The sequence below is a fragment of the Canis aureus genome, chromosome 25 (genome assembly GCF_053574225.1).
Source record: "Canis aureus isolate CA01 chromosome 25, VMU_Caureus_v.1.0, whole genome shotgun sequence".
NCBI lineage: Eukaryota > Metazoa > Chordata > Mammalia > Carnivora > Canidae > Canis > Canis aureus.
In genome coordinates, this window is record NC_135635.1 from 20,336,312 (window position 1) to 20,351,012 (window position 14,701).

The 14,701-nt window shown below is 37.9% G+C and overlaps 1 protein-coding gene across 17 annotated transcripts in view; it reads right to left on the reverse strand.

The window, feature by feature from the left end:
* PPFIBP1 (PPFIB scaffold protein 1) overlaps positions 1–14,701 on the reverse strand; it is a 167,029-nt gene that overhangs the window by 9,312 nt on the left and 143,016 nt on the right. For 13 of the 17 annotated variants that reach the window (XM_077870608.1, XM_077870609.1, XM_077870610.1 and 10 more), the window contains 10 exons: positions 10,768–10,883; positions 9,793–9,849; positions 8,408–8,468; positions 8,004–8,033; positions 5,718–5,889; positions 5,203–5,235; positions 2,887–3,037; positions 2,473–2,601; positions 861–1,011; positions 80–191 (listed from right to left, as the gene is read on the reverse strand). In XM_077870608.1, the coding sequence (XP_077726734.1) occupies positions 80–191; positions 861–1,011; positions 2,473–2,601; positions 2,887–3,037; positions 5,203–5,235; positions 5,718–5,889; positions 8,004–8,033; positions 8,408–8,468; positions 9,793–9,849; positions 10,768–10,883 (1,012 nt within the window). The remainder of the gene's footprint in view (positions 1–79; positions 192–860; positions 1,012–2,472; positions 2,602–2,886; positions 3,038–5,202; positions 5,236–5,717; positions 5,890–8,003; positions 8,034–8,407; positions 8,469–9,792; positions 9,850–10,767; positions 10,884–14,701) is intronic. The other 4 variants (XM_077870619.1, XM_077870615.1, XM_077870606.1 and 1 more) reach the window with 2 other exon arrangements.

Consider the following 14,701-nt stretch of genomic DNA (forward strand, 5'->3'; position numbering starts at 1 on the left):
AAAGGAGAGAAATTGGTATTGTTAGTGAGCCACAGAACACCTGTAATGAATGAACAAATAAGAATCTAAAACCTCTTACTAGTGACCCAGTTGAAATCCAGCTTTCCATGGTTGGTTTCTTCTTCAGATCCCAGGGCTTGAAGTGCCAACTGGAGTTTCTTTCGATGAAGTGAATGCTTAATTCCAAGTTCCTGAAATAATAAACAGAAAGAAACACTGGCTTTACAATTCTGTCAATATGAGCTGGATGCCAATGGCAAAGATGCAAAATCCCCCAAAAGGTTGCTAGTGTTAAAGACTCAACAATCATATTAAATCAACATATCAACTCAGGCTAGTAAAATGTTGCTGAACAAAAGGCCCCTAGAAAGCCAACACCACTGCAAATTAGTTTCATGCTATGCTCCATACCCTAGTAGGCTCCTTCCTTTGCAAAATGTACAAAAATTTAAATAATTAGGATGAAATGTTAAATTATTAGAGCTAAAATGTCGGGCTCTTCTCTTATTTTTTCTTTTTGCAAAGTAAAGTTAAATTGCATACGTTACATTGAGAAGTTGGGCCAAGGCTGAAGCCACACAATGATTTTGAGAAATATGAGCTTAAGGTTTTTTATGTCTATACAATTATTTCTCATTAAAACGTCCAGTGGCTTAATGTTTTATAAGGAATATTAAGACCAGGTCCTTCTTGTTAAGTCCATGAGATAAAAAAAAAAAAAAAATGCAAAGCAGAAAACACAAAGTTTTTCAAGAGTATTTACTGGCTCCACCCACTACCCTTCTGGAATATAAAACAATCCTACGTTCATATTCTCTTTCTCAGAATCCATTGTTTAAACAAAACAGAGAAGCAGTCACCTTCTCTAGATCTTGCTGAGAAGCCTGCAGAAGTGTTTGGCCAGATGCAATCCAGTGCTTGCCAGAATTCAGGTAGGATCCCAAGCCCTGTTCCACAAGCCAATTACAAACCTGCTCCTTGGTCCATTTGGCAAATGGCATATCCAAGTCACTATAAGAAAACAATTTCATGAAAAATAATTCAAACCCAACCCTATGGCTTATCAAGGTTGAACAACTGTATACTGAATTGATATGGAAATTACCTGGTAATAACAATTTGACCATGGAAAGCTTACTTTTCAGTACATATTTGGAGGAGGAAGTGGCACTTGATTGAAAAGTTACCTTATAAAACCACAGCTTGCATTTCAAATGGAACCACAAAAGACTCAATGTGACTGAGCCAGAATGTGTTGTATGGAAGAAAGGCAAGTTGAACAAAAAAGTCACTGTACCAGTTTCAATCAATGTTGTTTGAAGACTAAATTCCCAAACATAAAACACCAGGTTAGATGGAAAGAAATCAAATCTAACTTGAATTAACTTTAGCAGAATTATGATTTCTCTCCAAAAGGTAATCAATGAGAGCAACATGCCATCATTGTGTATAGGAAAATGTAATCACAGCAGGTTTCTGGGGTTCTTTTGGTTTTCTACTTTGACACATAAATAGTCTTCCTTTTTGGAAAAAAAAAAAAAAGTATAAAGAATTTTTTTAACAGCACAAGGAGATCCTCTACTGTGTACAAAGAGAACATATGGCAAATGAGACTCTTCAGTGTTTGAAGAAAGCCAGTTTCCTCCTTGATGGCACTTGTACCCAGTGTTCTGCGAGGGTGGGAGCGACCATGTTCAAAAGATTTAGTGTCCATGATTTGTGCTAGATGTTTGCCAACTCCACCCTTTTCATGCTTAGTAGGTCACTACAGTAATTTCAAACCAGCCCTAAATTGTGATAAAGGGCATAGGAAAAGTTCATAGTCTTAACAGATAAAACATTATATAGTCCTGATAAATTTAGGAATTCTGATAGAATTTATGTCTTTAGGGGCTTTCACAGACTCCATTAATCATTAATGTTCATTGGAACAGTTACTATTTGCCAAATACTTCATGCATATTAACACCTTTAATCTTCACAATTACCTTCTGGGGAATGGACTAATTAAAACTATGGGAAACAGAGGCACAGAACATGGATATAGTTGCTCAAGGTCACCTAGGTTATAGGAAGTGGCAAGACCAGAAATCAGATCCAAGCAGTCTGTTTCTAGAACCTACTCTTAACAACTGTGTTATCCCATCTCTCTAGAGCTATCCTTTAGAGTACTTACAGTAACTATTTTCTCAGTCAAACTTAAGTCCAAGAATCAATCATTCTAGCACAGATGCTGCTAACACTTTAGCTCTGGTTCCTCCCCTAGCTCACGTAGCCCTCATCTTCTATATGGTTTTCACCAACCATTGCAAAATTGCACTGCTCTAAAAATAATGGACTCTTCCACTAGGCACAGCAGTAAGCAATGGGTTCTACTGTCTAACCCAGGGACAATACTAGCAACACTGCAGCTGCTCATGGCCTTGACACTTGGGCAGAGATGTAAAAGTCCATTCATTGGGCTGTTCTCACCTGTTAGATTGTCCTAAATCTCGAGACCAACCCAGTCGCGGCCCTGCAGTTGCCCTCGTTCCTCCTCTTTTGAATTCAGGCTCAGACATGTCATCTGGGTTGAATGTAGTTGATTGACTTCTCCTAAGTCTGAACAGAAGACACAATACCACATTGCCTCATATGAGACCTGAGAAGGCTCTGGACTTTAAAGTTAATCAGAACATTGCTTATGTATGGTCAGAATAGATATTTGGATTTAAACTTTAACTGAGATCCAATGAGTTAGTAAATCCCAGATCACAATATTCCTTCCATAAAGGAACACCAAAGCCTTACAATTTCATACTCATTTCCAGCCAACTTTCCATTTATTCCTACATTTGGGCAACATACGATACAAAGACCACTCCATTTGTCTGATCTGTTACTTACTTTCCAAAGAGTTTCATGATACCTCTTGATTTCTTTTTGGAATCTGGTGATGGTGGAGATATCTGGAAGGAACTGCTTCCGTGCGAATCTTTTGGCCGGGAAGATATACCAGCCAGATCTAGGTGCTCAGCTGTCTCCTTCTCTGTTTCAGCTATTCCAAGAACAGAATACATACTTGGTGAGTTTTAAATACGGAATGAACATGACTAGATGCTAACTTTCTTGGTTTTAGCAACTATTAATGAATTCTTCATCTGCTGGTCTGTAAATCAGCAATTTACAAAGGGCACCCTACAAATATTAAAAATGGAACACAAATGCACATTCTGCTCTTCAGTTTCTTGTGTATAAATTAACAGTGCGTATAATATTGTGTATGCTATTGTGCCTAAATTCATTAACTCACAAATTACAACCTTTCTGAGATTCAAAGGTGTGATAGGATTGCCATATTCTTTCCTTGGGTGATTTGAATTCGTAATGAAATCATTCTCCATCTTCCTGTAGTGCTTGGTACTGTTGACTCCCTCCCACATTCTTCAAAATCATCATGTCTTTCATCTTCTTGGTGTGACGCTCTCCCAGATCTGTCATCTGATAAGTTTCTTCTTGGCTATGTAGCACCTTTTTCTCTTCCTCTTCCACTCAGAGATTCTGTTCTAGGTTCCCCATGCAGGATCTCTGGAAAAGCTCATCCACTTCATGCTCAGCACTAGATGATGGCTTCCCTCATATGTAAGCAGCTGATATCCCAATCTCTGGACCTTATCTCTCTCTTCAGATTCAGTATCTGAATGTCAGTAGATATTCCCAATTTGGTGTGCCGGGAACATCCAGGACTTAAAAAATCCACCCAATTTTCTGGAGACGTCTCAAGTTTTCTTTTTTTAAAAATTGTCTTATTTAATATTCTCTTAATACTAATTAATCTTCTTCCTGTTACTCCGGTGCAAACTCTTTGTCATTTTCTTTTCACTCCCTCCTCCCCTTTGGCATTTACATCAAATCCCAGTTGCCAATTTCTGGCAATTCTTTTTTCAAGAGTTATTCCTAACCTGCTGTGTCCTACTAAGAAAGGAATGAACTGGATAAATTTTTCTTCTGATATAAAAATCAGTGCCTGTTGATTCTGCCTTGGAAGAGTAACATCCAAATTTGCTATTCCCATATCTCCCCGTGTTAACTCTCTTAATTCTTTTATCTGTCCCTTAACGCACGATCCCATGCTAACAAACACAAGGGGTACTATTGCCTCAATGTGAGACTGTACACTTTTTAGGGAAAGTAGAAGTTGTACAAAAAACACAGTGTTTCAGCAAGATATAAAAGTTGCAGAGCTTGACTTTTCTATGAAGCACAGCTGTGATTACAGGTTATCATAAGCAGCACTTGGCTCTTAGCATTGACAATATATTTCTTCTAAGAAAGATGCAAAAACATTTGAAAATAGTTGTCTGGGCTTTATTTATCCCATGTTTATTCTAGAAACCTAAGACTACAAAGAGAAGTCACCTTTGCCAACCCACATGAATAGGTACGTGGGTATCTACATAAGATGATAAAACCCACAGGGAAAATCCAAAGGAACCTTTCCATCCAACCCCAAAGCCATCATGGGTACAGGTGTACCAAAAAATGTTGCTTAACTCACCCTCATTTTAAAATCCTATTTTTATTTTTTTGTTTTGAGGATGTTTTTTCCCTACCGTGCCCCACATTTTTAAAGAGGACAATTGAGCTTCCCTTCTCCTAAAATCACTTTGGGAACGACTCCTTGGATATCACATAAAGAAGCTTCCTCTGGTGTCACTAAATGTTACCTCCATCTTCAAAGCAAATAAATGTCAGGAGAATGTTCCCTTAAGAAAAGTAAGTTTAAAATAATCATTTTCAGTGTCTTCTACGGACTTCTCTATTTGACTAAAAATATTTCTCTCTGGGGAAAAAGTAGCCATGGCGAAGGAACTGCCAGGACCTGGGAGTTAGTGTGAGACAGTATGCACTTGAAGGGTGAAAAAGCTGGAATTTACGATGCAGGAGAGTCCTGCCCTGGATGCGGAGGGGTCTGTGCACTTCCAGGTCCTCCCAGAGCTACTTGCAAGGTGTCATTAGCATGGGTTAAAACAGCATTTAGGCTTGAAAGCAAAGGCTCTACAGAGTCCATTTTAGCAGAAGGCGGAGGAGGTCTCTGGAGTAATGGACAATGTTTTCTGATTGCTGCCAGCTCGCTTTCTAGAGATCACAGATGCCAAGAGCAAGGATTAGCTCAGTATGGAGGACAGCACTGGCAAAGGCTGGCATGCAGGGGTACGATACCTAAGGTGGGTGCACTGGCACTTCGTTTACGATCTTCAGATATCCCAACAACGCACACAATCACACGCAGTCCAATGGAGAGAACACAGGAGAATGACAAAATGAAACACAGATCAAACTCTTACTCACAAAATACACACAGTGGGAAGACAGGGAAGCACTACGCTGTGCTTCCAACATTGCAGACTCCATTAGCATGGTCAATATGGGGTTAATTTATCCACTTTCAAAACAGAAGAGAAGTTGTTTACAGTGAAGTCTGAGAGTACTGAGCTTATTGGTCTTTCCTCTACATTGACGCTCCAACACGGAGAGTAGGGTGAAGAGCCTACATGGAGCTACCTTTACACTGAATTAAACTCACAGGAGCATTTTCTTGCTAACTTGTCCCCCAACTCATTCACCTTCATTTCCAAGAAATAGACATGCACAAACGGATGAACGAGGGAAAGGAAGAGACTGACCTTGTCCTCATTCTGAGCGAACTGAGGCAAAGGCATTTTGGCCATACGTACCCAAGTTTGGTGCACTTGCTGTCCTCTTGTTATTTTTTATTTTAAAAAAGCCACGCCCAAAGGAAGATCTGGCTTTCCGAGTGCCAAAAGGGTTGTCATCCACCGAGGCATCGTGTCCTGGAGCTTTCGGAGGGAGGCTCCCAAATGGGCTGCTTTCTACTGGACCTTTATCCTGAGAAAGAAGTAATAATAAATGTAACACAGCACTGACTTGCATAATTATGAGTACATGCCAGGCGCAACACCTGCTATGTTACACATGTGATTTTATTTAAAAGAATCATGGACCTAACAAACTGATTTTTTTTTAATATTTTATTTATTTATTTATTTATGAGAGACCTAGAGAGAATGGCAAAGACACAGGCAGAGGGAGAAGCAGGCTCCCTGGGGGAAGCCTGATGCAGGACTCGATTCCAGGACCCCAGGATCACGACCTGAGCCAAAGGCAGATGCTCAACTACTGAAGCACTCAGGCTGATTATGAATGTGGGATGCCACATTAGAAGCTTAAAAAATCAATCCTGAAAGTTCCTTAAGGAGCAACAGCAGCAGCAACAAAAACATATTCATCACTGGTCTATAACCCATGTGCTTACTAGGACATGAAATATTTAGGATATAGAAATTCTCAAATTTTATTTTAATTTTATTTGCCTCATTCTCCCAAAGGCATGGAAATAAGAATTACATAACCAGAATACCAGCGGTCTTATTATTTTTCTAACAATTCCTCTACATTGATGCTCCAACAAGGACCTGTGGACACAGATTGGGCTATAATACAGTTTGCAATCTCTGTAATATAACTGCATCAGGAGAAGCCCAACATAATATATTACTCCACAAAGCAGGCATTAACCCTAAGTTTCTACAACAGTAGCATAAAGAGATTCTACTCCAGTTATTTTAAATATTCTTCCCAAGGAATTAATAATAAAATGAGGACACAACCAGTTTCTGTTAAACACTTTTTTTTGAGTGTTTTGTGATATATTCATTATCCTGCAAGTTACCAAACATGGATCACCGATTTTCAAAGACTATGATACATTCAGATATACTTCAAATGGAAACTAAACTTGCTATAACTAAATTTTTCTTCCTTGACTCAGAAGACATTTTAGCTATCTGTGAGGTCATTGTCAAGAACTTTAATTAAGTTATACTTGTAGGTACTGTTTTTTTTTTTAAGCTTTCTCGTTATTTGAATTTGCAATTATAGTAACATGATTATTTTAATATGATCCATCAATGCCTTTGTTTGCATGCTCTAATTTCTCTAACATCTCTAGCCCTCTTTTTTTTTTTTTTTTTTTTTTTGCAGAGGTGGAGAAAAGGGAGAGGGGACACCAGCTTTTAAGGTGGTTATTTTATTCTACATATTCATTGCTCATGGTAACTACAAGTTTATAGAGGTCACAATTTAATGATACTATTACCTAAATCTCAACACAGATGTCAAAATCACTTAATCATTTATTGAACTGGCAAGACAAAAAGGACAGAGGATGACTGTAATTACAGCTGTGTGCACTGTCTGTGCCTCATCAGCGATACCTACATTACGACTCAAGGCATTCAGAGCCAATGGTCAAGGGAATACATCTGGAAGTACCCTGCCTACCAGAATGGAGCCTTTAGAAAGTTAATGGTTGAAAATTAGAGGAAAGAAGAACTAGAGCCCTTGTTGATGAGGTCTTAAAAAAAAAAAAAAAAAAAAAATGTTTGCTGTATACAGACAGTGTTTATTAAATAGTTGTTCTAAGACTGGCAATCTAGAGATTTTTTTTGTGAGGTCTTAGGAAGCCCAAATATGATCATTAAGAATATCAATAGCCTGATTTAGAATTTGAGGTTTTGTTTTTTTTTTCAATAGTTTGAGGTGAAACATAAAAAGTAACTATTTTAAATTGAACAATTCAGTGACATTTAGTACACTCAGAGTGTTGTGCAACCACCACCTCTACCTAGTTCCAAAACATTTCCATCATTCTAAATAAAACCCTTTACCCATTAAGCAGTTTCTCTCCATTCCTCTCCATCTCTGGCAACCACCAATCTGTGTTCTGTCTCTATGGACTTATCTATTCTGGATATTTCACATAAATGGAATCCTGTCATATGTGATCTTTTGTGGCTGGCTTCCTTCACTTAACATGTTTTGGAGGTTCTGAGTTTGTTTTTGTTTTTTTTTCTTTTTTTTCTTTTTTTGAGATATTTAAGCAATCACATGTATTAGAAGTCTTAAACATTTTTACATTGTAATCTGGACATAAAAATTACCTCTGAAGGCTTCTGAACAGACTCTTTTTCCTGTTCAAAACAACAATATTTCAGATTGTTAAAGGAATCCTTTATATATTTAGAATCTATCACATACAATTCCAGAAATTAAAATAAATTTACATCTTCTTCTAAGCTATACAATCTCAGTTTCATTTATTTCCAGTAATGGTTTATTAAAAGTCTTTACTTTTGATTTTATACACTACTTTTAACCCTTCATATTCATACTTAATATTTACCATTAACAGTGGTTTCTAATACATTTGCATTGGAGAAACCACAAAGCTCTTCTTAACAGTTTTATTAGCAAAATGGGAAAATCCCTAAATGTGAAGATCCCTAAAATATTTTTGGCTCAGGGAAACAGACAAAAAAATAAATAAATAAAACACAGAACCAACCCCATCTGATGACTCTTTCTTCAGATTACCCAGGCTGCTAGACTTTTGCAGACTTGAAGTTCTAAAAATAAGAATAATAGTAATTAGGATTAATAATAAGTGGCTCTGGTGCCACTGTTTCTAAATAGAATATCTTGGAAAGAAACTAAAATTGTGTGTGGGTTAAATCCGGGTAATAAAAGAAAATCTGGATTCAGGCAGTCACTTATGTGCTTAACTAAATTATAACATTTAGTTATTTTAAAAGCAGAGGTGGTTAACTGTCTTGCCAATAACTCTAAATGTCCTGCAAATGTTAGAATAGCTGGAAAAACACTTAGGACCATCCTTGTGATGTCAATAGTTGAAAATAAACCAGCTTTTTTCCATGGACTAATGGTGCATCCTTTCATGCATACATTTAGATCAGGAACTTTTTAATTTTTATTTTTATTTAAATTTTAGTTAATATACCAGGAACTTCTAAAATACTCCCATACTATTTACATATAATCCTTGTAATTAAAATAAACAACAAAGGTGTTATTTTTTAATTCACAAAGGAATCCATTTTCTGAATCTGGCCAAGTACTTCATCTTATAGTTCTGATCAAGGCATAAAAGAAAAATCCCTATTGCTGCCCATAGTTATTCACTTGCTATTCTAGTAAAGGCAAAGTGACACTGTTGAAACATCCATAGATTTTCTCTTTCACATAACTATCCTTCAATTATATAGAACCGGTCTCAAAAACTGAAGGCAGGAATATGTGACCAGTTTAGAGAGAGAAAAAAGCAACATCTTTGCTCTAAGAAGTAGAATATAAATACACAAACTTTGAAAAGGCAACTCTCATGTTTTGTATACATAAGTTGCTAGACATTCCGACTACCAAATAAAGTAAAAGATAATGATGAGAAAAGATAAGATTTCATCTTTGAGTACTGCTCTGAAAATGGATTTTCCTAATCTAATTCACACTTTAACTTGGATAAACATAGATATTGGGCCGTTTTACTACACAGAGTGCAAAACAAAACAAAACAAAACAAAAACCAAACCACACTGCAGCCTTTCCAGCCATTCTATCATTCCCTCTGTTCTCTCCTAGTGTCAAAATGCAAGCCAGTGCAAACCTGAAATTCAAAGCATTGAACTTCACGTAAAAACTGATGAAGGTAAAGGTGTGGGAAAACTTGGCATGAGATAATAAATAACGGTTAGTGAGCAAGTATTTCTTTGTTAACTTACAACATCCCATCTCCCCCACATCCAACCATTACACCTGCATTAATGTACTCCGGCCTCAGTCACCCGCTTCTCATTGTGATTATGATCAGTGTGACAGAAGCCTCCTCCCTTCCAGGCATCAAGGACATTTTTCATATCCAATAATATAACTTACGAAAGACTCTCACAAGGCTGGGTTTCAACAGCAGCACTAAGGATTATTTTTCCATCACTAAAATGTAAAAGAAAAAAAAAAGGAATTTATGTGCTTCACAAGTAAAAGACCATATAAAAGACTATATAGATTCTAAGTGAACAGGATTGTCAAAAAAAAAAAAAATTTTTTTTTGCTAAGGAAGCAATGTCTCTCTCTTTTAAAACATTTTTTTTTTAATTTTTATGTAGGCTCCACACCCTGTGTGGGGCTTGAACTCACTACCTGAGGTGAGATAAGAGTCAACTGCTGAACCGAATGAGCCTCCTACGAGCTCCTCTCTTTTAAAATATTCTATTTTTTTTAACTTTTTATTTATTTATGATAGTCACACAGAGAGAGAGAGAGAGAGGCAGAGACACAGGCAGAGGGAGAAGCAGGCTCCATGCACCGGGAGCCCGACGTGGGATTCAATCCAGGATCTCCCGGATCGCGCCCTGGGCCAAAGGCAGGCGCCAAACCGCTGCGCCACCCAGGGATCCCAAAATATTCTATTATATATATTTTTATTTGGCTTGTTTATAAGTAATGAGAATATGATCCCTCAAAATTCTACTTGTCAACGGAGAAATTACTGTATCCCTCTTCTGAATCTTCAGAGCCATCTTCCAAATAGCCTCAGGTACATGACTGTCACTATGGGGCTTACAACCCACTGATGGTCCCCTATAATCTAGGACATACAACTCAAGTGCCCTAAAATCCTTCTCTAACCTGACTACCACACCTCCCCAGCTTCAGCTCCTATGACTTCTTGCTTCGCACCTTTTATTTCAATAATACAGAACTGAGCGCAGGTCCCTTGGCATATGCCTTACTGTTTCTTGCCTTTCTGGGTAAAATCTGTGTCTGTAAATACACACAATGGACCCTTGTGTTTCCTTGATCTACTTTGTGGAACATTTATATTGCAATGTTAGGTCATAAATGACATACTTTTCTTCAAAGGATGTGTCTGGTTGAGGAGGCAATTTTGCTTTTTCAGAAGTTTCCAAGCTCTTAGTTGCTGGCAATAATGATGGGATCGAAACTTGCAAGATGCTGCTGTGGAACTGCAATGTAATTACAGAAAGTCAAAAATCCGTCATGCAAGGAATAAGTCATAAAGAAAAAAAAAAGACAATTAAATGGTCTATCAGTGAAATTTCATACACTCTGTTTAGAATAAATACTTCTTATATTCATAAAATGGTCTCAGGATATAAACATCAACAAGTGTTAATCAGTGAAAACATTCTGGAGGAAGGTCATTTTGGGACTTGGTTTTCAATAAACATAATACCAACAAGTAAGTCAACAGTTGATCCTGACAACTTTAAGCCCAAGTTAAAATCTTGGTTCTAACCTTAGGTAAGTCACTTAACTGGGCATCAGTTTTTATCCTCTATAAAATGAGAATGACAATGCCTACCTTTACAGGGTTGTCATGATTTAAGAGGAGATTTGGATAAAGTGCTTTGTAAATACACCTCTGTTTTCACTTTCTTTTTTTAAAAATATTTATTTATTTAATTAGTTATTTGAGAGAGAGAGAGCGAGCACAAGCAGGGGAAGACACACAGAGAGAGAGAGAGACAGAGAAAGAGACAGAGAGAGAGAGAGGGAGTAGACTCCCTGCTGAAGAGGGAGCCCAACTCTGGGCTCAATCCCAGGACCCTGGGATCATGACCTGAGCTGAAGGCAGACACTTAGCCGAATGAGCCACCCAGGCACCTCTTCATTTTATTTTCTACCACTAGTCTAACACAGAATGTGGTTCAAACCAGTTAATGTGTGGATACCACTAAACCACTTTGCTTAGCAACAATATTACAGCAGCAACAACAAAAATGTCTAATACATTTTCCCCAACAAATGCTTTGTGTATCCTAAGGATGGAATCTATGAAAGAAATCTTACACTCTAGTTTTAAATAATTTCTGACTATAGAACAGTACACTACGAGCACATCATAAACTATAAATGAAATATTGTGATAAAAAAGTAAACAAAATATTGTGATAAAAAAGTAAACAAAATTTACCTCAGTGAATTCACTTTGCCAGTCAACCAATTACTGACTGCTGCTCTTCCCTTCTGAAGTCAGCCAGGAAGGTAGGGACTCACACCACTGAACTCCCTTCTAGATACCAATCAACCAAAAACAGTCTCACCTTTGTAACCACACATGCACAGCTGATATTCAACTCACTCCAGTCTCTGAAAGTCCATCAATCCCTGAGCTCTAAGCATCCCCCCAAGCCCCATAAATAATCAAAGAGACTGTCCTTGACCAATAAAGATCACTTAGTCAACTAAACAAAAAATAAATTTAGCTTTGAGATTTTTTTTTGTTCCAGTTATTGAGTGGTGGTCTCATCCCTTGAGACCATAAGAGGCTATAACATGTGAAGTCTGTTAAAAGAATTGGGCCCAAGTTGCAGGGACTCGTATTAAGCTCCATGTCAACGAATTGAAACTTAGTTACTATGCATTGTGCTTCCAGAAAAGGCAGGACTACATCAACCCATCAGCACTTGCCTGCTCTATACAAGGTACCTGGCCCCACTCCAAGACTTCCCTTCACTGTACATAAGGAAAGTATTCCTAACTTTAACCAGCCAGCAAATGCCTCGCATGACTCCCTGCTCCTGCTTCCTTCTGCCTAAAAAAACCTTTCATTTTGTACAGATCCTTAGAGTTCCTTTCCATCTGCTAAACTGGATGTTGCTTGATTCATAAAGCAAGGACATCATTGGCTGTCAAATGTTATTTTTCCCTTCAAGATAAATATATAGTCAGCAATTAGGGGATTTTCTTTCCCTCTAATATATGTCTTATTCCTTAACTAATTCCTTGCCTCTTTTCCAATTTTATTGGTATATCACTGACATAAAGTACTGTATACATTTTTAAAAAAAGAAAAAGAGAAAACCTTTTTTTCTTTGTGATGAGAACTTTTTGGATTTACTCTAAGCAACTTTCAAATATACCAGACAGCAGCGTTAACAATAGTCATCATGTTGTACGTTACACCCCCAGTATTCATTTCTCTTATAGCTGGAAGTCTGTACCCTTTTGACCATCTTCCTCCAATTTCCCTACCATTACTTCCTTGTTAATGACACCTTTTAGCCCTCTCTCACTTACTGAAGAGAGAAATGTTGTTTCCTCCTTGAATTCATTTTCATTCAGTTCAAACTGTTTTCTCATGATGTAATTAGCAAGAACAGATGTGAAAAGTAAAGATGCCATTTGGTTTCTTCTCACTATGTACAGTCAAATGTTAGAGGAAAGACCAAAAAAAGGAACTGTTAAACATAAGGGAGCCAAGATTGTTTAGAGAAGAAAAGAAGAAAGAAAAGAAAAGAAAAGAAAAGAAAAGAAAAGAAAAGAAAAGAAAAGAAAAGAAAAGAAAAGAAAAGAAAAAAAAGAAAAGAAAAGAAAAGAGAAAAGAAAAGAAGAAAGAAAGAAAAGAAAAGAAAAAGAAAAAGAAAAAGACAAGACCCAACCTTTCCTACTCCTAGTTTCTCTAGTAGACAGCACATTCCATTAAAATTGAGAAATAGTTTCAGGGCAAAGATGTAGGTGCTATCAAGAAGCCCTAGGTGTGCCTCTGTTAAGACCTCAGGAAAACTTGTGGTGGCTATCTCATTGAAACCTTCACAAAGATCAAAAACTCTAAAAGTAGAGGGATATTCCATAGCAGCCTTACAGAAAACTTAAAGGCTTACTGTTAAGATATTTGTGGTTATGCTTTACCTGATGGAGTGGCTTATAAATTGATTCATAAGAAATTCCAAGTGAATAAATTATTACATCAAATTAGACCAAGAGGGACAGAGACAGTAGAAGGTAGAAGGCCTTGGACCTGTACAGACACTTTTACAGAATGTAACTCATCTGCAATTATAAGTTCCTTCTCATGGAAATGGAAGGATGACTCCAAAGGAATGACCAAAAGCCCAGAGGACTGGGCCCCTGTAAAGGAGCTCGCAACATGGGCCTGGCTGGATTTTGGAACTGCTATCGACTAATGACACCCGTGTGTCTTCCATTTTCCCCTTTGTTAATGAGAATGCCTAGCAGTTGTTACGCCTACTCCACCACCGTATGTCAGGTGTATAAGGGACAGATAGCTTGACCTTTAATTTCCTGTTTTCTTTTGTTTTTTTTTTAAAGATTTTATTTATTTACTTCAGAGAGACAAAGAGAGAGCACAAGCGGGGGTAGGGGGTAGCGGCAGAGGGAGAGGGGAAAGCAGACTCCCTGCTGAGCAGGGAGCCTGACACCGGGCTCTATATCCCAAGACCCCAGGATCATGACCCAAGCCAAAGGCAGACGCTTAACTGACTGTGCCTCAATCCTGGTTCTTTAAATGGAATGGAGTGTACTAAAGAAGCCATGCCCAAGAAGTTGTACCTGAGGAGTTTCTTTTTCTTTTTTTTTTTAATTTTTTTTAAATTTTTATTTATTTATGATAGTCAGAGAGAGAGAGAGAGAGAGAGAGGCAGAGACACAGGCAGAGGGAGAAGCAGGCTCCATGCACCGGGAGCCCGATGTGGGATTCGATCCCGGGTCTCCAGGATCGCGCCCTGGGCCAAAGGCAGGCGCCAAACCGCTGCGCCACCCAGGGATCCCCTACCTGAGGAGTTTCACAACATGTGGACCTGGTCTGAATGACAAGATCCTGGGATGCTGATGCCTAACTAGAATGAGACCAAGAGGTCTTTGAAGATGGAATGAATATATTTGCATGAGAGAAGGGTGTAAACTATGTAGCCAGAGAGTAGAGGGACATATTGTACTATTCAAAGATGGTAGCACCAGTATATATGCTATCCCACATGTTCTTCTTCTAATGTAATATTTTTACTTGTCCATCGAAAGG